The sequence below is a fragment of the Chiloscyllium plagiosum genome, unplaced genomic scaffold (assembly GCF_037043375.1).
Source record: "Chiloscyllium plagiosum isolate Xiang-an unplaced genomic scaffold, Cpla_swu_hap1 HiC_scaffold_51, whole genome shotgun sequence".
NCBI lineage: Eukaryota > Metazoa > Chordata > Chondrichthyes > Orectolobiformes > Hemiscylliidae > Chiloscyllium > Chiloscyllium plagiosum.
This window is the reverse complement of record NW_028270189.1, coordinates 746,639-771,638: the sequence shown is the minus strand read 5'-3', so window position 1 is coordinate 771,638 and position 25,000 is coordinate 746,639. Positions and strand designations below refer to the sequence as shown.

At 54.5% G+C, this 25,000-nt stretch overlaps 1 protein-coding gene across 1 annotated transcript in view; it reads left to right on the top strand.

Annotated features, from left to right (window-relative positions):
• Nucleotides 1-23,790, top strand: part of LOC148134931 (neural cell adhesion molecule L1-like) — a 101,588-nt gene extending 77,798 nt beyond the window's left edge. Inside the window, exons 12-13 of the mRNA XM_087985250.1 lie at nt 11,433-11,557; nt 23,573-23,790. Coding sequence (XP_087841376.1) covers nt 11,433-11,557; nt 23,573-23,775 — 328 coding nt within the window. The 3' untranslated portion in view covers nt 23,776-23,790. The remainder of the gene's footprint in view (nt 1-11,432; nt 11,558-23,572) is intronic.
• Nucleotides 23,791-25,000: the final 1,210 nt, after the last annotated feature.

Below are 25,000 nucleotides of genomic sequence, written 5' to 3'. Positions count from 1 at the left end.
GAATCCTGCAGCGAGTAACTCCCCTCCTGACTCTCTCCCCCCATCGGGTCAGAGGCTGGGAATCCTGCAGCGAGTAACTCCCCTCCTGACTCTCCCCCCATCGGGTCAGAGGCTGGGAATCCTGCAGCGAGTAACTCCCCTCCTGACTCTCCCACCATCGGGTCAGAGGCTGGGAATCCTGCAGCGAGTAACTCCCCTCCTGACTCTTCCCCCCCCAAAGGCACGAGTCAGGGAGGGGGAGGGAATACTCGCCCTGGACAGAGGCAGCTCCGACAACACTCGAGAAGCTCGACACCGTCCAGGGACAGAGCAGCCCCTCACTCGATGGGCACCACATCCACAAACGTCCCCTCCCTCCCTCACTGACACTCAGGAGCAGCGGTGAGTACCATCTACAAGACGCACTGCAGTAACTCATCCTCAGGCAGCTCCTTCCAAACCCACGCCCACTTCCATCTGGAAGGACAAGGGGGCAGCAGAAACATGGGAACATCACTCCCTACAAGTTCCCCTCCAAGCCACTCACCATCCGGATTTGGAAATGTATCAGCCATCCCTTCGCTGCCACTGGGTCAGGATCCTGGGAATCCCTCCCTGAGGGCGTTGTGGGGGTGCCAACCCACATCAGTTCAAGAAGGCAGCTCACCACCCACCCTCTCAAGGGGCAACTAGGGATGGGGCAATAAAACCTGGGCCTTGTTTATAATGTCATTATAATGACACAAGATGATTACAGTGCACAGTTCAGGATTCCACTTGGTGGGAGAGGTGACATAGCACTGGAGAGGGGGCAGAGGAGATGTACCAGGATGTTACCCTTTGGGGTTGGGAGAGATTTACCGGGATGTTACCCTTTGGGGACTGGGAGAGATTTACCAGGATGTTACCCTTTGGGGACTGGGAGAAATTTACCAGGATGTTACCCTTTGGGGGCTGGGAGAGATTTACCAGGATGTTACCCTTTGGGGGCTGGGAGAGATTTACCAGGATGTTACCCTTTGGGGACTGGGAGAGATTTACCAGGATGTTACCCTTTGGGGACCGGGAGAGATTTACCAGGATGTTACCCTTTGGGGACTGTGAGAGATTTACCAGGATGTTACCCTTTGGGGGCTGGGAGAGATTTACCAGGATGTTACCCTTTGGGGGCTGGGAGAGATTTACCAGGATGTTACCCTTTGGGGACTGGGAGAGATTTACCAGGATGTTACCCTTTGGGGGCTGGGAGAGATTTACCAGGATGTTACCCTTTGGGGGCTGGGAGAGATTTACCAGGATGTTACCCTTTGGGGACTGGGAGAGATTTACCAGGATGTTACCCTTTGGGGACTGGGAGAGATTTACCAGGATGTTACCCTTTGGGGGATGGGAGAGATTTACCAGGATGTTACCCTTTGGGGACTGGGAGAGATTTACCAGGATGTTACCCTTTGGGGACTGGGAGAGATTTACCAGGATGTTACCCTTTGGGGACTGGGAGAGATTTACCGGGATGTTACCCTTTGGGGGCTGGGAGAGATTTACCAGGATGTTACCCTTTGGGGCTGGGAGAGATTTACCAGGATGTTACCCTTTGGGGGCTGGGAGAGATTTACCAGGATGTTACCCTTTGGGGGCTGGGAGAGATTTACCAGGATGTTACCCTTTGGGGCTGGGAGAGATTTACCAGGATGTTACCCTTTGGGGTTGGGAGAGATTTACCAGGATGTTACCCTTTGGGGGATGGGAGAGATTTACCAGGATGTTACCCTTTGGGGACTGGGAGAGATTTACCAGGATGTTACCCTTTGGGGACTGGGAGAGATTTACCAGGATGTTACCCTTTGGGGACTGGGAGAGATTTACCGGGATGTTACCCTTTGGGGGCTGGGAGAGATTTACCAGGATGTTACCCTTTGGGGCTGGGAGAGATTTACCAGGATGTTAGCCTTTGGGGACTGGGAGACATTTACCAGGATGTTACCCTTTGGGGACTGGGAGAGATTTACCAGGATGTTACCCTTTGGGGGCTGGGAGAGATTTACCAGGATGTTACCCTTTGGGGCTGGGAGAGATTTACCAGGATGTTAGCCTTTGGGGGCTGGGAGAGATTTACCAGGATGTTACCCTTTGGGGACTGGGAGAGATTTACCAGGATGTTACCCTTTGGGGACTGGGAGAGATTTACCAGGATGTTACCCTTTGGGGACTGGGAGAGATTTACCAGGATGTTACCCTTTGGGGACTGGGAGAGATTTACCAGGATGTTACCCTTTGGGGACTGGGAGAGATTTACCAGGATGTTACCCTTTGGGGACTGGGAGAGATTTACCAGGATGTTACCCTTTGGGGGCTGGGAGAGATTTACCAGGATGTTACCCTTTGGGGGCTGGGAGAGATTTACCAGGATGTTACCCTTTGGGGACTGGGAGAGATTTACCAGGATGTTACCCTTTGGGGACCGGGAGAGATTTACCAGGATGTTACCCTTTGGGGACTGGGGGAGATTTACCAGGATGTTACCCTTTGGGGGCTGGGAGAGATTTACCAGGATGTTACCCTTTGGGGGTTGGGAGAGATTTACCAGGATGTTATCCTTTGGGGACTGGGAGAGATTTACCAGGATGTTACCCTTTGGGGTTGGGAGAGATTTACCAGGATGTTACCCTTTCGGGGTTGGGAGAGATTTACCAGGATGTTACCCTTTGGGGGCAGATGGGATTTACCAGGATGTTACCCTTTGGGACAGGGAGAGATTTTCCAGGATGTTACCCTTTGGGGACTGCGAGGGATTTACCAGGATGTTACCCTTTGGGGGCTGGGAGAGATTTACCAGGATGTTAACCTTTGGGGGCTGGGAGAGATTTATCAGGATGTTACCCTTTGGGGACTGGGAGACATTTACCAGGATGTTACCCTTTGGGGACTGGGAGAGATTTACCAGGATGTTACCCTTTGGGGGCCGGGAGAGATTTACCAGGATGTTACCCTTTGGGGACTGGGAGAGATTTACCAGGATGTTACCCTTTGGGGACTGGGAGAGATTTACCAGGATGTTACCCTTTGGGGGCTGGGAGAGATTTACCAGGATGTTACCCTTTGGGGACTGCGAGGGAATTACCAGGATGTTACCCTTTGGGGGCTGGGTGAGATTTACCAGGATGTTACCCTTTGGGGGCTGGGAGAGATTTACCAGGATGTTACCCTTTGGGGACTGCGAGGGATTTACCAGGATGTTACCCTTTGGGGACTGGGAGAGATTTACCAGGATGTTACCCTTTGGGGACTGGGAGAGATTTACCAGGATGTTACCCTTTGGGGACTGGGAGACATTTACCAGGATGTTACCCTTTGGGGACTGGGAGAGATTTACCAGGATGTTACCCTTTGGGGACTGGGAGAGATTTACCAGGATGTTATCTTTGGGGTTGGGAGAGATTTACCAGGATGTTACCCTTTCGGGGTTGGGAGAGATTTACCAGGATGTTACCTTTGGGGACTGGGAGAGATTTACCAGGATGTTACCCTTTGGGGACTGGGAGAGATTTACCAGGATGTTACCCTTTGGGGACTGGGAGAGATTTACCGGGATGTTTCCCTTTGGGGACTGGGAGATATTTACCGGGATGTTACCCTTTGGGGACTGGGAGAGATTTACCGGGATGTTACCCTTTGGGGACTGAGAGAGATTTACCAGGATGTTACCCTTTGGGGACTGGGAGAAATTTACCAGATTGTTACCCTTTGGGGACTGGGAGAGATTTACCAGGATGTTACCCTTTGGGGACTGGGAGAGATTTTCCAGGACGTTACCCTTTGGGGACTGGGAGAGATTTACCAGGATGTTACCCTTTGGGGACTGGGAGAGATTTACCAGGATGTTACCCTTTGGGGACTGGGAGAGATTTACCAGGATGTTACCCTTTGGGGACTGGGAGAGATTTACCAGGATGTTACCCTTTGGGGACTGGGAGAGATTTACCAGGATGTTACCCTTTGGGGCTGGGAGAGATTTACCAGGATGTTACCCTTTGGGGACTGGGAGAGATATACCAGGATGTTACCCTTTGGGGACTGGGAGAGATTTACCAGGATGTTACCCTTTGGGGGCCGGGAGAGATTTACCAGGATGTTACCCTTTGGGGACTGGGAGAGATTTACCCGGATGTTACCCTTTGGGGACTGGGAGAGATTTACCAGGATGTTACCCTTTGGGGACTGGGAGAGATTTACCAGGATGTTACCCTTTGGGGACTGGGAGAGATTTACCAGGATGTTACCCTTTGGGGACCGGGAGAGATTTACCAGGATGTTCCCCTTTGGGGGCTGGGAGAGATTTACCGGGATGTTACCCTTTGGGGCTGGGAGAGATTTACCAGGATGTTACCCTTTGGGGGCTGGGAGAGATTTACCAGGATGTTACCCTTTGGGGGCTGGGAGAGATTTACCAGGATGTTACCCTTTGGGGACTGGGAGAGATTTACCAGGATGTTACCCTTTGGGGTTGGGAGAGATTTACCAGGATGTTACCCTTTGGGGGATGGGAGAGATTTACCAGGATGTTACCCTTTGGGCACTGGGAGAGATTTACCGGGATGTTACCCTTTGGGGCTGGGAGAGATTTACCAGGATGTTACCCTTTGGGGTTGGGAGAGATTTACCAGGATGTTACCCTTTGGGGGATGGGAGAGATTTACCAGGATGTTACCCTTTGGGGACTGGGAGAGATTTACCAGGATGTTACCCTTTGGGGACTGGGAGAGATTTACCAGGATGTTACCCTTTGGGGACTGGGAGAGATTTACCGGGATGTTACCCTTTGGGGGCTGGGAGAGATTTACCAGGATGTTACCCTTTGGGGCTGGGAGAGATTTACCAGGATGTTAGCCTTTGGGGACTGGGAGACATTTACCAGGATGTTACCCTTTGGGGACTGGGAGAGATTTACCGGGATGTTACCCTTTGGGGGCTGGGAGAGATTTACCAGGATGTTACCCTTTGGGGCTGGGAGAGATTTACCAGGATGTTAGCCTTTGGGGGCTGGGAGAGATTTACCAGGATGTTACCCTTTGGGGACTGGGAGAGATTTACCAGGATGTTACCCTTTGGGGACTGGGAGAGATTTACCAGGATGTTACCCTTTGGGGACTGGGAGAGATTTACCAGGATGTTACCCTTTGGGGACTGGGAGAGATTTACCAGGATGTTACCCTTTGGGGACTGGGAGAGATTTACCAGGATGTTACCCTTTGGGGACTGGGAGAGATTTACCAGGATGTTACCCTTTGGGGGCTGGGAGAGATTTACCAGGATGTTACCCTTTGGGGGCTGGGAGAGATTTACCAGGATGTTACCCTTTGGGGACTGGGAGAGATTTACCAGGATGTTACCCTTTGGGGACCGGGAGAGATTTACCAGGATGTTACCCTTTGGGGACTGGGGGAGATTTACCAGGATGTTACCCTTTGGGGGCTGGGAGAGATTTACCAGGATGTTACCCTTTGGGGGTTGGGAGAGATTTACCAGGATGTTATCCTTTGGGGACTGGGAGAGATTTACCAGGATGTTACCCTTTGGGGTTGGGAGAGATTTACCAGGATGTTACCCTTTCGGGGTTGGGAGAGATTTACCAGGATGTTACCCTTTGGGGGCAGATGGGATTTACCAGGATGTTACCCTTTGGGACAGGGAGAGATTTTCCAGGATGTTACCCTTTGGGGACTGCGAGGGATTTACCAGGATGTTACCCTTTGGGGGCTGGGAGAGATTTACCAGGATGTTAACCTTTGGGGGCTGGGAGAGATTTATCAGGATGTTACCCTTTGGGGACTGGGAGACATTTACCAGGATGTTACCCTTTGGGGACTGGGAGAGATTTACCAGGATGTTACCCTTTGGGGACTGGGAGAGATTTACCAGGATGTTACCCTTTGGGGACTGGGAGAGATTTACCAGGATGTTACCCTTTGGGGGCCGGGAGAGATTTACCAGGATGTTACCCTTTGGGGACTGGGAGAGATTTACCAGGATGTTACCCTTTGGGGACTGGGAGAGATTTACCAGGATGTTACCCTTTGGGGGCTGGGAGAGATTTACCAGGATGTTACCCTTTGGGGACTGCGAGGGAATTACCAGGATGTTACCCTTTGGGGGCTGGGTGAGATTTACCAGGATGTTACCCTTTGGGGGCTGGGAGAGATTTACCAGGATGTTACCCTTTGGGGACTGCGAGGGATTTACCAGGATGTTACCCTTTGGGGACTGGGAGAGATTTACCAGGATGTTACCCTTTGGGGACTGGGAGAGATTTACCAGGATGTTACCCTTTGGGGACTGGGAGACATTTACCAGGATGTTACCCTTTGGGGACTGGGAGAGATTTACCAGGATGTTACCCTTTGGGGACTGGGAGAGATTTACCAGGATGTTATCTTTGGGGTTGGGAGAGATTTACCAGGATGTTACCCTTTCGGGGTTGGGAGAGATTTACCAGGATGTTACCTTTGGGGACTGGGAGAGATTTACCAGGATGTTACCCTTTGGGGACTGGGAGAGATTTACCAGGATGTTACCCTTTGGGGACTGGGAGAGATTTACCGGGATGTTTCCCTTTGGGGACTGGGAGATATTTACCGGGATGTTACCCTTTGGGGACTGGGAGAGATTTACCGGGATGTTACCCTTTGGGGACTGGGAGAGATTTACCAGGATGTTACCCTTTGGGGACTGGGAGAAATTTACCAGATTGTTACCCTTTGGGGACTGGGAGAGATTTACCAGGATGTTACCCTTTGGGGACTGGGAGAGATTTTCCAGGACGTTACCCTTTGGGGACTGGGAGAGATTTACCAGGATGTTACCCTTTGGGGACTGGGAGAGATTTACCAGGATGTTACCCTTTGGGGACTGGGAGAGATTTACCAGGATGTTACCCTTTGGGGACTGGGAGAGATTTACCAGGATGTTACCCTTTGGGGACTGGGAGAGATTTACCAGGATGTTACCCTTTGGGGCTGGGAGAGATTTACCAGGATGTTACCCTTTGGGGACTGGGAGAGATATACCAGGATGTTACCCTTTGGGGACTGGGAGAGATTTACCAGGATGTTACCCTTTGGGGGCCGGGAGAGATTTACCAGGATGTTACCCTTTGGGGACTGGGAGAGATTTACCCGGATGTTACCCTTTGGGGACTGGGAGAGATTTACCAGGATGTTACCCTTTGGGGACTGGGAGAGATTTACCAGGATGTTACCCTTTGGGGACCGGGAGAGATTTACCAGGATGTTACCCTTTGGGGACCGGGAGAGATTTACCAGGATGTTCCCCTTTGGGGGCTGGGAGAGATTTACCAGGATGTTACCCTTTGGGGGCTGGGAGAGATTTACCAGGATGTTACCCTTTGGGGGCTGGGAGAGATTTACCAGGATGTTACCCTTTGGGGACTGGGAGAGATTTACCAGGATGTTACCCTTTGGGGCCTGGGAGACATTTACCAGGATGTTACCCTTTGGGGACTGGAGGAGGTGACAGATAGGGAGGGGGTGTCGGGGCTGGAGGAGGGGACAGAGATAGGGAGGGGGTGTACGGGCTGGAGGAGAGGACGGAGATAGGGAGGGGGTTTAGGGGCTGGAGGAGAGGACGGAGATAGGGAGGGGGTTTAGGGGCTGGAGGAGGGGACGGGGATAGGGAGGGGGTGTAGGGGCTGGAGGGGGTGGAGGGGCTGGAGGAGGGGATGGAGATAGGGAAGGGGTGTAGGGGCTGGAGGAGGGGACGGAGATAGGGAAGGGGTGTAGGGGCTGGAGGAGGGGACAGGAATAGGGAGGGGGTGTAGGGGCTGGAGGAGGGGACAGGAATAGGGAGGGGGTGTAGGGGCTGGAGGAGGGGACGGAGATAGGGAAGGGGTGTAGGGGCTGGAGGAGGGGACAGGAATAGGGAGGGGGTGTAGGGGCTGGAGGAGGGGACAGGAATAGGGAGGGGGTGTAGGGGCTGGAGGATGGGATGGAAATAGGGAGGGGGTGTAGGGGCTGGAGGATGGGATGGAGATAGGGAGGGGGTGTCGGGGCTGGAGGAGGGGACAGGAATAGGGAGGGGGTGTAGGGGCTGGAGGAGGGGACGGAGATAGGGAGGGGGTGTAGGGGCTGGAGGAGGGGACGGGGATAGGGAGGGGGTGTAGGGGCTGGAGGAGGGGACGGAGATAGGGAGGGGGTGTAGGGGCTGGAGGAGGGGACGGGGATAGGGAGGGGGTGTAGGGGCTGGAGGAGGGGACGGGGATAGGGAGGGGGTGTAGGGGCTGGAGGAGGGGATGGAGATAGGGAGGGGGTGTAGGGGCTGGAGGAGGGGATGGAGATAGGGAGGGGGTGTAGGGGCTGGAGGAGGGGACGGAGATAGGGAGGGGGTGTAGGGGGCTGGAGGAGGGGACGGAGATAGGGAGGGATGTCGGGGCTGGTGGAGGGGACGGAGATAGGGAGGGGGTGTAGGGGCTGGTGGAGGGGACGGAGATAGGGAGGGGGTGTAGGGGGCTGGAGGAGGGGACGGAGATAGGGAGGGATGTCGGGGCTGGTGGAGGGGACGGAGATAGGGAGGGGGTGTAGGGGCTGGAGGATGGGATGGAGATAGGGAGAGGGTGTAGGGGCTGGAGGAGGGGACGGAGATAGGGAGGGGGTGTAGGGGGCTGGAGGAGGGGACGGAGATAGGGAGGGATGTCGGGGCTGGTGGAGGGGACGGAGATAGGGAGGGGGTGTAGGGGCTGGTGGAGGGGACGGAGATAGGGAGGGGGTGTAGGGGTTGGTGGAGGGGACGGAGATAGGGAGGAGGTGTAGGGGCTGGAGGAGGGGACGGAGATAGGGAGGGGGTTTAGGGGCTGGAGGAGGGGACGGGGATAGGGAGGGGGTGTAGGGGCTGGTGGAGGGGACGGGGATAGGGAGGAGGTGTAGGGGGCTGGAGGAAGTGACAGAGATAGGGAGGGGGTGTAGGGGGTGGAGGAGGGGACGGAGATAGGGAGGGGGTGTAGGGGCTGGAGGAGGGGACGGGGATAGGGAGGGGGTGTAGGGGCTGGAGGAGGGGACGGGGATAGGGAGGAGGTGTAGGGGGCTGGAGGAAGTGACAGAGATAGGGAGGGGGTGTAGGGGCTGGAGGAGGGGACGGGGATAGGGAGGGGGTGTAGGGGCTGGAGGAGGGGACGGGTATAGTGAGGGGACGGGGATATGAAGGGGGTGTAGGGGCTGGAGGAGGGGACGGAGATAGGCAGGGGGTGTCGGGGGCTGGAGGAGGGGACGGAGATAGGGAGGGGGTGTAGGGGCTGGAGGAGGGGACGGTGATAGGCAGGGGGTGTCGGGGGCTGGAGGAGGGGACGGAGATAGGGAGGGGGTGTAGGGGCTGGAGGAGGGGACGGAGATAGGGAGGGGGTGTAGGGGCTGGAGGAGGGGACGGGGATAGGGAGGGGGTGTAGGGGCTGGAGGAGGGGACGGGGATAGGGAGGGGGTGTAGGGGCTGGAGGAGGGGATGGGGATAGGGAGGGGGTGTAGGGGCTGGAGGAGGGGACGGGGATAGGGAGGGGGTGTAGGGGCTGGAGGAGGGGACGGGGATAGGGAGAGGGTGTAGGAGCTGGAGGAGGGGACGGAGATAGGGAGGGGGTGTAGGGGCTGGAGGAGGGGACGGAGATAGGGAGGGGGTGTAGGGGCTGGAGGAGGGGACGGAGATAGGGAGGGGGTGTAGGGGCTGGAGGAGGGGACGGAGATAGGGAGGGGGTGTAGGGGCTGGAGGAGGGGATGGGGATAGGGAGGGGGTGTAGCGTCTGGAGGAGGGGACAGAGATAGTGAGGGGGTGTAGGGGCTGGAGGAGGGGGCGGGGATAGGGAGGGGGTGTAGGGGCTGCAGGAGGGGACGGGGATAGGGAGGGGGTGTAGGGGCTGGTGGAAGTGACGGGGATACGGTGGGGGTGCAGGGGGCTGTAGGAAGGGACAGAGATAGGGAGGGGGTGTAGGGGCTGGAGGAGGGGACGGAGATAGGGAGGGGGTGTAGGGGCTGGAGGAGGGGATGGGGATAGGGAGGGGGTGTAGCGTCTGGAGGAGGGGACAGAGATAGTGAGGGGGTGTAGGGGCTGGAGGAGGGGGCGGGGATAGGGAGGAGGTGTAGGGGGCTGGAGGAGGGGACGGGGATAGGGAGGGGGTGTAGGGGCTGGAGGAGGGGACGGGGATAGGGAGGGGGTGTAGGGGCTGGAGGAGGGGATGGAGATAGGGAGGGGGTCTAGGGGCTGGAGGAGGGGAGGGGGCGTACGGGCTGGAGGATGGGACGGAGATAGGGAGGGGGTGTAGGGGCTGGAGGAGGGGATGGAGATAGGGAGGAGGTGTAGGGTCTGGAGGAGGGGACAGAGATAGGGAGGGGGTGTAGGGGCTGGAGGAGGGGACGGAGATAGGGAGGGGGTGTAGCGTATGGAGGAGGGGACAGAGATAGGGAGGGGGTGTAGGGGCTGGAGGAGGGGACGGAGATAGGGAGGGGGTGTAGGGGCTGGAGGAGGGGGCGGGGATAGGGAGGAGGTGTAGCGTATGGAGGAGGGGACAGAGATAGGGAGGGGGTGTAGGGGCTGGAGGAGGGGACGGAGATAGGGAGGGGGTGTAGGGGCTGGAGAAGGGGGCGGGGATAGGGAGGAGGTGTAGGGGGCTGGAGGAGGGGACGGGGATAGGGAGGGGGTGTAGGGGCTGGAGGAGGGGACGGGGATAGGGAGGGGACGTGGATAGGGAGGGGGTGTAGGGGCTGGAGGAGGGGACGGGGATAGGGAGGGGGTGTCGGGGGCTGGAGGAGGGGACGGAGATAGGGAGGGGGTGTAGGGGCTGGAGGAGGGGAATGGGTGTAGGGGCTGGAGGATGTGACGGAGATAGGGAGGGGGTGTAGGGGCTGGAGGACAGTGCGGAGATAGGGAGGGGGTGTAGGGGCTGGAGGAGGGTGCGGAGTTAGGGAGGGGGTGTAGGGGCTGGAGGAGGGGGCGAAGATAGGGAGGGGGTGTAGGGGCTGGAGGAGGGGAAGGGGATAGGGAGGGGGTGTAGGGGCTGGAGGAGGGGACAGAGATAGGGAGGGGGTGTAGGGGCTGGCGGAGGGGACGGGGATAGGGAGGGGGTGCAGGGTGTTGAGGATAGGACAAAGATAGGGAGGGGGTTTAGGGGCTGGAGGAGGGGGCGGAGATAGGGAGGGGGTGTAGGGGCTGGAGGAGGGGACGGGGATAGGGAGGGGGTGTAGGGGCTGGAGGAGGGGACGGAGATAGGGAGGGGGTGTAGGGGGCTGGCGGAGGGGACGGGGATAGGGAGGGGGTTTAGGGGCTGGAGGAGGGGACGGGGATAGGGAGGGGGTGCAGGGTGTTGAGGAGAGGACAAAGATAGGGAGGGGGTTTAGGGGCTGGAGGAGGGGCTGGTTTCGCTCTCTCCCTCTCCTTCCCCTCACCCCGGTCTCTGTGAACAGGTATCACATCTGGGAGGACCATTTGAAGATCAAGCAGGTGGAGTTTGAGGATGAAGGCAGTTACACATGTATTGCCAAGACTACGCTGGACACTGTCAGAGCGAGAGCTCAGCTCATCGTGGTCGGTACGTGAGTATCCAACCCCAGCCCCAATCCCACAACTCTCCCCATCACCCAGTGTCCTGACCCACTCCCAGCACAATGTCAGAGCCCGATCGGTGTCACCTCCTCCAGCCCCTCCACCCCCTCCCTAGCTCTGTCACCTACACAGCATCACTGTGTTACAGTGAGGGGTGTGGGGTATATCAGTGTTACAGTGAGGGGTGTGGGGTATATCAGTGTGTTACAGTGAGGGGTGTGGGGTATATCAGGGTGTTACAGTGAGGGGTGTGGGGTATATCAGTGTTACAGTGAGGGGTGTGGGGTATATCAGTGTGTTACAGTGAGGGGTGTGGGGTATATCAGTGTGTTACAGTGAGGGGTGTGGGGTATATCACTGTGTTACAGTGAGGGGTGTGGGGTATATCACTGTGTTACAGTGAGGGGTGTGGGGTATATCAGTGTGTTACAGTGAGGGGTGTGGGGTATATCACTGTGTTACAGTGAGGGGTGTGGGGTATATCACTGTGTTACAGCGAGGGGTGTGGGGTATATCAGGGTGTTACAGTGAGGGGTGTGGGGTATATCACTGTGTTACAGCGAGGGGTGTGGGGTATATCAGGGTGTTACAGTGAGGGGTGCGGGGTATATCAGTGTGTTACAGTGAGGGGTGTGGGGTATATCAGGGTGTTACAGTGAGGGGTGTGGGGTATATCAGTGTGTTACAGTGAGGGGTGTGGGGTATATCAGGGTGTTACAGTGAGGGGTGTGGGGTATATCAGTGTGTTACAGTGAGGGGTGTGGGGTATATCAGTGTGTTACAGTGAGGGGTGTGGGGTATATCAGTGTGTTACAGTGAGGGGTGTGGGGTATATCAGTGTTACAGTGAGGGGTGTGGGGTATATCAGTGTGTTACAGTGAGGGGTGTGGGGTATATCAGGGTGTTACAGTGAGGGGTGTGGGGTACATCAGGGTGTTACAGTGAGGGGTGTGGGGTATATCAGGGTGATACAGTGAGGGGTGTGGGGTATATCAGGGTGTTACAGTGAGGGGTGTGGGGTATATCAGTGTGTTACAGTTAGGGGTGTGGGGTATATCTGTGTGTTACAGTGAGGGGTGTGGGGTATATCAGGGTGTTACAGTGAGGGGTGTGGGGTATATCAGGGTGTTACAGTGAGGGGTGCGGGGTATATCAGTGTGTTACAGTTAGGGGTGTGGGGTATATCTGTGTGTTACAGTGAGGGGTGTGGGGTATATCAGGGTGTTACAGTGAGGGGTGTGGGGTATATCAGTGTGTTACAGTGAGGGGTGTGGGGTATATCAGGGAGTTACAGTGAGGGGCGTGGGGTATATCAGAGTGTTACAGTGAGGGGTGTGGGGTATATCAGGGAGTTACAGTGAGGGGCGTGGGGTATATCAGAGTGTTACAGTGAGGGGTGTGGGGTATATCAGGGTGTTACAGTGAGGGGTGTGGGGTATATCAGTGTGTTACAGTGAGGGGTGTGGGGTATATCAGTGTGTTACAGTGAGGGGTGTGGGGTATATCAGGGTGTTACAGTGAGGGGTGTGGGGTATATCAGTGTGTTACAGTGAGGGGTGTGGGGTATATCAGTGTGTTACAGTGAGGGGTGTGGGGTATATCAGGGTGTTACAGTGAGGGGTGTGGGGTATATCAGGGTGTTACAATGAGGGGTGTGGTGTATATCAGTGTGTTACAGTGAGGTGTGTCGGGTATGTCAGTGTGATACAGTGAGGGGTGTGGGGTATATCAGTGTGTTACAGTGAGGGGTGTGGGATATATCAGGGTGTTACAGTGAGGGGTGTGGGGTATATCAGTGTGTTACAGTGAGGGGTGTGGGGTATATCAGTGTGTTACAGTGAGGGGTGTGGGGTATATCAGGGTGTTACAGTGAGGGGTGTGGGCTATATCAGGGTGTTACAGTGAGGGGTGTGGGGTATATCAGTGTATTACAATGAGGGGTGTGGGGTATATCAGGGTGTTACAGTGAGGTGTGTCGGGTATGTCAGTGTGATACAGTGAGGGGTGTGGGGTATATCAGTGTGTTACAGTGAGGGGTGTGGAGTATATCAGTGTGTTACAGTGAGGGGTGTGGGATATATCAGGGTGTTACAGTGAGGGGTGTGGGGTATATCAGTGTGTTACAGTGAGGGGTGTGGGGTATATCAGGGTGTTACAGTGAGGGGTGTGGGGTATATCAGTGTTACAGTGAGGGGTGTGGGGTATATCACTGTGTTACAGTGAGGGGTGTGGGGTATATCAGTGTTACAGTGAGGGGTATGGGGTATATCAGGGTGTTACAGTGAGGGGTGTGGGGTATATCAGGGTGTTACAGTGAGGGGTGTGGGGTATATCAGGGTGTTACAGTGAGGGGTGTGGGGTACACCAGTGTGTTACAGTGAGGGGTGTGGGGTATATCAGTGTGTTACAGTGAGGGGTGTGGGGTATATCAGGGTGTTACAGTGAGGGGTGTGGGGTATATCAGGGTGTTACAGTGAGGGGTGTGGGGTATATCAGTGTGTTACAGTGAGGGGTGTGGGGTATATCAGTGTGTTACAGTGAGGGGTGTGGGGTATATCAGTGTGTTACAGTGAGGGGTGTGGGGTATATCAGGGTGATACAGTGGGGGTGTGGGGTATATCAGGGTGATACAGTGAGGGGTGTGGGGTATATCAGGGTGTATCAGTGAGGGGTGTGGGGTATATCAGGGTGTTACAGTGAGGGGTGTGGGGTATATCAGTGTTACAGTGAGGGGTGTGGGGTGTATCAGTGTGTCACAGTGAGGGGTGTGGGGTATATCAGGGTGTTACAGTGAGGGGTGTGGGGTATATCAGGGTGTTACAGTGAGGGGTGTGGGGTATATCAGGGTGTTACAGTGAGGGGTGTGGGGTATATCAGGGTGTTACAGTGAGGGGTGTGGGGTATATCAGGGAGTTACAGTGAGGGGTGTGGGGTATATCAGGGTGTTACAGTGAGGGGTGTGGGGTATATCAGGGTGTTACAGTGAGGGGTGTGGGGTATATCAGTGTGTTACAGTGAGGGGTGTGGGGTATATCAGGGTGTTACAGCGAGGGGTGTGGGGTATATCAGTGTGTTACAGTGAGGGGTGTGGGGTATATCAGGGTGTTACAGTGAGGGGTGTGGGGTATATCAGGGTGTTACAGTGAGGGGTGTGGGGTACATCAGTGTGTTACAGTGAGGGGTGTGGGGTATATCAGGGTGTTACAGTGAGGGGTGTGGGGTATATCAGTGTGTTACAGTGAGGGGTGTGGGGTATATCAGGGTGTTACAGCGAGGGGTGTGGGGTATATCAGTGTGTTACAGTGAGGGGTGTGGGGTATATCAGAGTGTTACAGTGAGGGGTGTGGGGTATATCAGGGAGTTACAGTGAGGGGTGTGGGGTATATCTGTGTGTTACAGTGAGGGGTGTGGGGTATATCAGGGTGTTACAGTGAGGGGTGTGGGGTATATCAGTGTGTTACAGTGAGGGGTGTGGGGTATATCAGTGTGTTACAGTGAGGGGTGTGGGGTATATCAGTGTGTTACAGTGAGGGGTGTGGGGTATATCAGGGTGATACAGTGGGGGTGTGGGGTATATCAGGGTGATACAGTGAGGGGTGTGGGGTATATCAGGGTGTATCAGTGAGGGGTGTGGGGTATATCAGGGTGTTACAGTGAGGGGTGTGGGGTATATCAGTGTTACAGTGAGGGGTGTGGGGTGTATCAGTGTGTCACAGTGAGGGGTGTGGGGTATATCAGTGTGTTACAGTGAGGGGTGTGGGGTATATCAGAGTGTTACAGTGAGGGGTGTGGGGTATATCAGGGTGTTACAGTGAGGGGTGTGGGGTATATCAGGGTGTTACAGTGAGGGGTGTGGGGTATATCAGTGTGTTACAGTAAAGGGTGTGGGGTATATCAGGGTGTTACAGTGAGGGGTGTGGGGTATATCAGGGTGTTACAGTGAGGGGTGTGGGGTATATCAGGGTGTTACAGTGAGGGGTGTGTGGGTATATCAGTGTGTTACAGTAAAGGGTGTGGGGTATATCAGGGTGTTACAGTGAGGGGTGTGGGGTATATCAGGGTGTTACAGTGAGGGGTGTGGGGTATATCAGTGTGTTACAGTGAGGGGTGTGGGATATATCAGGGTGATACAGTGAGGGGTATGGGGTATATCAGGGTGTTACAGTGAGGGGTGTGGGGTATATCAGGGTGTTACAGTGAGGGGTGTGGGGTATATCAGGGTGTTACAGTGAGGGGTGTGGGGTATATCAGTGTGTTACAGTGAGGGGTGTGGGGTATATCAGGGTGTTACAGTGAGGGGTGTGGGGTATATCAGTGTGTTACAGTGAGGGGTGTGGGGTATATCAGTGTGTTACAGTGAGGGGTGTGGGGTATATCAGTGTGTTACAGTGAGGGGTGTGGGGTATATCAGGGTGATACAGTGGGGGTGTGGGGTATATCAGGGTGATACAGTGAGGGGTGTGGGGTATATCAGGGTGTATCAGTGAGGGGTGTGGGGTATATCAGGGTGTTACAGTGAGGGGTGTGGGGTATATCAGTGTTACAGTGAGGGGTGTGGGGTGTATCAGTGTGTCACAGTGAGGGGTGTGGGGTATATCAGTGTGTTACAGTGAGGGGTGTGGGGTATATCAGAGTGTTACAGTGAGGGGTGTGGGGTATATCAGGGTGTTACAGTGAGGGGTGTGGGGTATGTCAGGGTGTTACAGTGAGGGGTGTGGGGTATATCAGTGTGTTACAGTCAAGGGTGTGGGGTATATCAGGGTGTTACAGTGAGGGGTGTGGGGTACATCAGTGTGTTACAGTGAGGGGTGTGGGGTATATCAGGGTGTTACAGTGAGGGGTGTGGGGTATATCAGTGTGTTACAGTGAGGGGTGTGGGGTATGTCAGGGTGTTACAGCGAGGGGTGTGGGGTATATCAGTGTGTTACAGTGAGGGGTGTGGGGTATATCAGAGTGTTACAGTGAGGGGTGTGGGGTATATCAGGGAGTTACAGTGAGGGGTGTGGGGTATATCTGTGTGTTACAGTGAGGGGTGTGGGGTATATCAGGGTGTTACAGTGAGGGGTGTGGGGTATATCAGTGTGTTACAGTGAGGGGTGTGGGGTATATCAGTGTGTTACAGTGAGGGGTGTGGGGTATATCAGTGTGTTACAGTGAGGGGTGTGGGGTATATCAGGGTGATACAGTGGGGGTGTGGGGTATATCAGGGTGATACAGTGAGGGGTGTGGGGTATATCAGGGTGTATCAGTGAGGGGTGTGGGGTATATCAGGGTGTTACAGTGAGGGGTGTGGGGTATATCAGTGTTACAGTGAGGGGTGTGGGGTGTATCAGTGTGTCACAGTGAGGGGTGTGGGGTATATCAGTGTGTTACAGTGAGGGGTGTGGGGTATATCAGAGTGTTACAGTGAGGGGTGTGGGGTATATCAGGGTGTTACAGTGAGGGGTGTGGGGTATATCAGGGTGTTACAGTGAGGGGTGTGGGGTATATCAGTGTGTTACAGTAAAGGGTGTGGGGTATATCAGGGTGTTACAGTGAGGGGTGTGGGGTATATCAGGGTGTTACAGTGAGGGGTGTGGGGTATATCAGGGTGTTACAGTGAGGGGTGTGGGGTATATCAGTGTGTTACAGTAAAGGGTGTGGGGTATATCAGGGTGTTACAGTGAGGGGTGTGGGGTATATCAGGGTGTTACAGTGAGGGGTGTGGGGTATATCAGTGTGTTACAGTGAGGGGTGTGGGATATATCAGGGTGATACAGTGAGGGGTATGGGGTATATCAGGGTGTTACAGTGAGGGGTGTGGGGTATATCAGGGTGTTACAGTGAGGGGTGTGGGGTATATCAGGGTGTTACAGTGAGGGGTGTGGGGTATATCAGTGTGTTACAGTGAGGGGTGTGGGGTATATCAGGGTGTTACAGTGAGGGGTGTGGGGTATATCAGTGTGTTACAGTGAGGGGTGTGGGGTATATCAGTGTGTTACAGTGAGGGGTGTGGGGTATATCAGTGTGTTACAGTGAGGGGTGTGGGGTATATCAGGGTGATACAGTGGGGGTGTGGGGTATATCAGGGTGATACAGTGAGGGGTGTGGGGTATATCAGGGTGTATCAGTGAGGGGTGTGGGGTATATCAGGGTGTTACAGTGAGGGGTGTGGGGTATATCAGTGTTACAGTGAGGGGTGTGGGGTGTATCAGTGTGTCACAGTGAGGGGTGTGGGGTATATCAGTGTGTTACAGTGAGGGGTGTGGGGTATATCAGAGTGTTACAGTGAGGGGTGTGGGGTATATCAGGGTGTTACAGTGAGGGGTGTGGGGTATATCAGGGTGTTACAGTGAGGGGTGTGGGGTATATCAGTGTGTTACAGTAAAGGGTGTGGGGTATATCAGGGTGTTACAGTGAGGGGTGTGGGGTACATCAGTGTGTTACAGTGAGGGGTGTGGGGTATATCAGGGTGTTACAGTGAGGGGTGTGGGGTATATCAGTGTGTTACAGTGAGGGGTGTGGGGTATATCAGGGTGTTACAGCGAGGGGTGTGGGGTATATCAGTGTGTTACAGTGAGGGGTGTGGGGTATATCAGAGTGTTACAGTGAGGGGTGTGGGGTATATCAGGGAGTTACAGTGAGGGGTGTGGGGTATATCTGTGTGTTACAGTGAGGGGTGTGGGGTATATCAGGGTGTTACAGTGAGGGGTGTGGGGTATATCAGTGTGTTACAGTGAGGGGTGTGGGGTATATCAGTGTGTTACAGTGAGGGGTGTGGGGTATATCAGTGTGTTACAGTGAGGGGTGTGGGGTATATCAGGGTGATACAGTGGGGGTGTGGGGTATATCAGGGTGATACAGTGAGGGGTGTGGGGTATATCAGGGTGTATCAGTGAGGGGTGTGGGGTATATCAGGGTGTTACAGTGAGGGGTGTGGGGTATATCAGTGTTACAGTGAGGGGTGTGGGGTGTATCAGTGTGTCACAGTGAGGGGTGTGGGGTATATCAGTGTGTTACAGTGAGGGATGTGGGGTATATCAGAGTGTTACAGTGAGGGGTGTGGGGTATATCAGGGTGTTACAGTGAGGGGTGTGGGGTATATCAGGGTGTTACAGTGAGGGGTGTGGGGTATATCAGTGTGTTACAGTAAAGGGTGTGGGGTATATCAGGGTGTTACAGTGAGGGGTGTGGGGTATATCAGGGTGTTACAGTGAGGGGTGTGGGGTATATCAGGGTGTTACAGTGAGGGGTGTGGGGTATATCAGTGTGTTGCAGTAAAGGGTGTGGGGTATATCAGGGTGTTACAGTGAGGGGTGTGGGGTATATCAGGGTGTTACAGTGAGGGGTGTGGGGTATATCAGTGTGTTACAGTGAGGGGTGTGGGATATATCAGGGTGATACAGTGAGGGGTATGGGGTATATCAGGGTGTTACAGTGAGGGGTGTGGGGTATATCAGGGTATTACAGTGAGGGGTGTGGGGTATATCAGGGTGTTACAGTGAGGGGTGTGGGGTATATCAGTGTGTTACAGTGAGGGGTGTGGGGTATATCAGGGTGTTACAGTGAGAGGAGTGGGATATATCAGTGTGTTACAGTGAGGGGTGTGGGTTATATCAGTGTGTTACAGTGAGTGGTGTGGAGTTTCTCAGGGTGTTACAGTGAGGGGTGTGGGGTATATCAGGGTGTTACAGTGAGGGGTGTGGGGTATATCAGGGTGTTACAGTGAGGGGCGTGGGGTATATCAGTGTGTTACAGTGAGGGGTGTGGGGTATATCAGGGTGTTACAGTGAGGGGAGGGGGGTATATCGGTGTGTTACAGTGAGGGGTGGGGGGTATATCACAGTGAGGGGAGGGGGGTATAACACAGTGAGTGGTGTGGGGTATATCACAGTGAGGGGAGGGGGGTATATCACAGTGAGGGGAGGGGGGTATATCACAGTGAGGGGTGTGGGGTATATCACAGTGAGCGGTGTGCGGTATATCACAGTGAGGGGTGTGGGGTATATCACAGTGAGGGGTGTGCGGTGTATCACAGTGAGGGGGGGGTATATCACAGTGAGGGGAGGGGCCTACATCACAGTGAGGGGAGGGGGGTATATCACAGTGAGTGGAGGGGGGTATATCACAGTGAGGGGTGTGGGGTATATCACAGTGAGGGGAGGGGGGTATATCACAGTGAGGGGAGGGGGGTATATCACAGTGAGGGGTTTGGGGTATATCACAGTGAGCGGTGTGCGGTATATCATAGTGAGGGGTGTGGGGTATATCACAGTGAGGGGTGTGCGGTGTATCACAGTGAGGGGGGGGTATATCACAGTGAGGGGAGGGGCCTACATCACAGTGAGGGGAGGGGGGTATATCGGTGTGTTACAGTGAGGGGAGGAGGGTATATCACAGTGAGGGGAGGGGGGTATATCACAGTGAGGGGAGGGGGGTATATCACAGTGAGCGGTGTGGGGTATATCACAGTGAGGGGAGGGGGGTATATCACAGTGAGGGGAGGGGGGTATATCACAGTGAGCGGTGTGGGGTATATCACAGTGAGGGGTGTGGGGTATATCACAGTGAGGGGAGGGGGGTATATCACAGTGAGGGGAGGGGGGTATATCACAGTGAGGGGTGTGGGGTATATCACAGTGAGGGGAGGGGGGTATATCACAGTGAGGGGTGTGGGGTATATCACAGTGAGGGGAGGGGGGTATATCACAGTGATGGGAGGGGGGTATATCACAGTGAGCGGTGTGGGGTATATCACAGTGAGGGGAGGGGGGTATATCACAGTGAGGGGAGGGGGGTATATCACAGTGAGCAGTGTGGGGTATATCACAGTGAGGGGAGGGGGGTATATCACAGTGAGCGGTGTGGGGTATATCACAGTGAGGGGAGGGGGGTATATCACAGTGAGCGGTGTGGGGTATATCACAGTGAGGGGAGGGGTGTATATCACAGTGAGGGGAGGGGGGTATATCACAGTGAGCGGTGTGGGGTATATCACAGTGAGGGGTATGGGGTATATCACAGTGAGGGGAGGGGGGTATATCACAGTGAGCGGTGTGGGGTATATCACAGTGAGGGGTATGGGGTATATCACAGTGAGGGGTGTGGGGTATATCACAGTGAGGGGTATGGGGTATATCACAGTGAGGGGAGGGGGGTATATCACAGTGAGGGGTGTGGGGTATATCTCAGTGAGGGGTGTGGGGTATATCACAGTGAGGGGTGTGGGGTATATCACAGTGAGGGGTATGGGGTATATCACAGTGAGGGGAGGGGGTATATCACAGTGAGGGGTGTGGGGTATATCACAGTGAGGGGAGGGGGGTATATCACAGTGAGGGGTATGGGGTATATCACAGTGAGGGGAGGGGGGTATATCACAGTGAGGGGTATGGGGTATATCTCAGTGAGGGGAGGGGGGTATATCACAGTGAGGGGTGTGGGGTATATCACAGTGAGGGGAGGGTGTATATCACAGTGAGGGGAGGGGGGTATATCACAGTGAGCGGTGTGGGGTATATCACAGTGAGGGGTATGGGGTATATCACAGTGAGGGGTGTGGGGTATATCACAGTGAGCGGTGTGGGGTATATCACAGTGAGCGGTGTGGGGTATATCACAGTGAGGGGAGGGGTGTATATCACAGTGAGGGGTGTGGGGTATATCACAGTGAGGGGTATGGGGTATATCACAGTGAGCGGTGTGGGGTATATCACAGTGAGGGGTATGGGGTATATCACAGTGAGGGGTATGGGGTATATCACAGTGAGCGGTGTGGGGTATATCACAGTGAGGGGTGTGGGGTATATCACAGTGAGGGGTATGGGGTATATCACAGTGAGGGGAGGGGGTATATCACAGTGAGGGGAGGGGGGTATATCACAGTGAGGGGTGTGGGGTATATCACAGTGAGGGGTGTGGGGTATATCACAGTGAGGGGTATGGGGTATATCACAGTGAGGGGTGGGGGATATATCACAGTGAGGGGTATGGGGTATATCACAGTGAGGGGAGGGGGGTATATCACAGTGAGGGGTGTGGGGTATATCACAGTGAGGGGTGTGGGGTATATCACAGTGAGGGGTGTGGGGTATATCACAGTGAGCGGTGTGGGGTATATCACAGTGAGGGGAGGGGGTATATCACAGTGAGGGGTGTGGGGTATATCACAGTGAGCGGTATGGGGTATATCACAGTGAGGGGTATGGGGTATATCACAGTGAGGGGTGTGGGGTATATCACAGTGAGGGGAGGGGGGTATATCACAGTGAGGAGAGGGGGGTATATCACAGTGAGGGGAGGGGGTATATCACAGTGAGGAGAGGGTGTATATCACAGTGAGGGGAGGGTGTATATCACAGTGAGGGGTGTGGGGTATATCACAGTGAGGGGAGGGGGGTATATCACAGTGAGGGGAGGGGGGTATATCACAGTGAGGGGAGGGGGGTTTATCACAGTGAGCGGTGTGGGGTATATCACAGTGAGGGGAGGGTGTATATCACAGTGAGGGGAGGGTGTATATCACAGTGAGGGGAGGGTGTATATCACAGTGAGGGGTGTGGGGTATATCACAGTGAGGGGAGGGGGGTATATCACAGTGAGGGGAGGGGGGTATATCACAGTGAGGGGTATGGGGTATATCACAGTGAGGGGAGGGTGTATATCACAGTGAGGGGAGGGTGTATATCACAGTGAGGGGAGGGTGTATATCACAGTGAGGGGAGGGGGGTATATCACAGTGAGCGGTGTGGGGTATATCACAGTGAGGGGAGGGGGGTATATCACAGTGAGGGGTGTGGGGTATATCACAGTGAGGGGTGTGGGGTATATCACAGTGAGGGGTGTGGGGTATATCACAGTGAGGGGAGGGGGGTATATCACAGTGAGGGGTGTGGGGTATATCACAGTGAGGGGAGGGGGGTATATCACAGTGAGGAGAGGGGGGTATATCGCAGTGAGGGGTGTGGGGTATATCACAGTGAGGGGTATGGGGTATATCACAGTGAGGGGTGTGGGGTATATCACAGTGAGGGGTGTGGGGTATATCACAGTGAGGGGAGGGGGGTATATCACAGTGAGGGGTGTGGGGTATATCACAGTGAGGGGAGGGGGGTATATCACAGTGAGGGGTGTGGGGTATATCACAGTGAGGGGTGTGGGGTATATCACAGTGAGGGGTGTGGGGTATATCACAGTGAGGGGAGGGGGGTATATCACAGTGAGGGGAGGGGGGTATATCACAGTGAGGGGAGGGGGTATATCACAGTGAGCGGTGTGGGGTATATCACAGTGAGGGGTGTGGGGTATATCACAGTGAGGGGTGTGGGGTATATCACAGTGAGGGGTGTGGGGTATATCACAGTGAGGGGTGTGGGGTATATCACAGTGAGGGGAGGGGGGTATATCACAGTGAGGGGAGGGGGGTATATCACAGTGAGGGGTGTGGGGTATATCACAGTGAGGGGTGTGGGGTATATCACAGTGAGGGGTATGGGGTATATCACAGTGAGGGGTGTGGGGTATATCACAGTGAGGGGAGGGGGGTATATCACAGTGAGGGGAGGGGGGTATATCACTGTGAGGGGAGGGGGTATATCACAGTGAGCGGTGTGGGGTATATCACAGTGAGGGGTGTGGGGTATATCACAGTGAGGGGTGTGGGGTATATCACAGTGAGGGGTGTGGGGTATATCACAGTGAGGGGAGGGGGGTATATCACAGTGAGGGGAGGGGGGTATATCACAGTGAGCGGTGTGGGGTATATCACAGTGAGGGGAGGGGGGTATATCACAGTGAGGGGAGGGGGGTATATCACAGTGAGCGGTGTGGGGTATATCACAGTGAGGGGAGGGGGGGTATATCACAGTGAGGGGAGGGGGGTATATCACAGTGAGGGGTGTGGGGTATATCACAGTGAGCGGTGCCAGGCGTTCTGCACTGTGTCCCTGTCATTGCCTGCGTGTTGTCCTCTCTGTGTGTTTTGTTGCGTGTTCCTGACGGGCCGTTCCTTCTGGTTGCCCAGATGCCCCGGAGCCTCCGTTCGATGTTGACTGGAACACGCTGTCAGATCTGGAAGTACGACTTGTCTGGAGTCCCGGTCATGACCATAACAGTCCCATTGAGGGTCAGTCAGTGCATCCATGTCCCGAACCCCCGAGTGTCTGTGTTTGCGTGTTTCGGTGTCCCCGTTTTTTTTTTCTGTATTTGTACGTGTGTGTGCACTAGTCCCTGTAGGTGTGTGTGTGTGTCTTCGTTTCTGTCAATGTGTGTGTGTGTGTGTGTGTGCGAGTCTGTGTGTGTGAGCGCTGGCTGTTGTGTGTAAGTTTATGTGTGTGCTAGTCTGGGTGTAGGTGTGTGTGAGCTGGAGCGTGTGTGTAATTGTGTGCTACTCTGTGTGTGCACAAGCCTATATCTGTAAGTCTATGTGTGTGTATTAGTCAGTGTGTAGGTTTGTGTCTGAATGTACGTATCTCTTTGTCTGGATTTCTGAGTCACTGTGTGGAAGTGTTCATCTATTTATAAATCTGCATATGTTATGTGTGCATTTGTGTGTCTGTAAGTGTCTGTGTGTGTGTGTGTGTGTGAATGATCGTATGTGTGTGCGTGTGTGTCTGTGAGTGAGTGTAAGTGTCTGTGAGTGTGTGTGAAGGTGAGTGATTGTGAGTGTGTGTCTGTGAATGTGATTGTGAGTGAGTGTGTGTGTGAGAGAGTGAGTGTCTGTGTGTATGTGAGTGTGTCTGTGTTTGCGTCTGTGAATGTGAGTGTGTGTCTGACTGTGAATATGTGTGAGTGAGTGTGTGTGTGAATGTGAGTGGGTGTCTGTGTCTCGGTGTGTGAGTGTGTCTGTGAATGTGTGTGTGAGTGAGTGTCTGTATCTGTGAGTGTGTGTCTGTGAATGTGAGAGTGTTTGTGAGTGAAGGTGTCTGTGAGTGTGTGTGAATGTGTCTGTGCCTGTGTGTGTGTCTGATGTGTGAGTGTCTGAGTGTGTGTGTCTGTCTGAATGTGAGTGTGTGTGTCTGAGTGTCTGTGAGTGTGTGTGTCTGTGTGTGTGTCTGTCTGTCTGAGTGTGTGTGTGTGTGAATGTGCGTGTGTGTGTCTGTCTGAGTGTGTGTGCGCGCGAAAGTGTGTGTGTGTGTCTGTGAATGTGTGTGTGAGTGAGTGTCTGTATCTGTGAGTGTGTGTGTGTGTGAGAGTGTTTGAGAGTGAAGGTGTCTGTGAGTGGGTGTGAATGTGCCTGTGCCTGTGTGTGTGTGTCTGTGTGTGAGAGTGTCTGTCTGAGTGTGTGTGTCTGTCTGAATGTGTGTGTGTGTGTGTGTGTCTGTCTGAGTGTGTGTGTGTGTGTGAATGTGTGTGTTTGTATGAATGTGAGTGCGAGTGAGTGTGTGTGAATGTGAGTGCGAGTGAGTGTGTGTGAATGTGTGTGTGAGTGAATGTATCAGTGTGTGTGTCT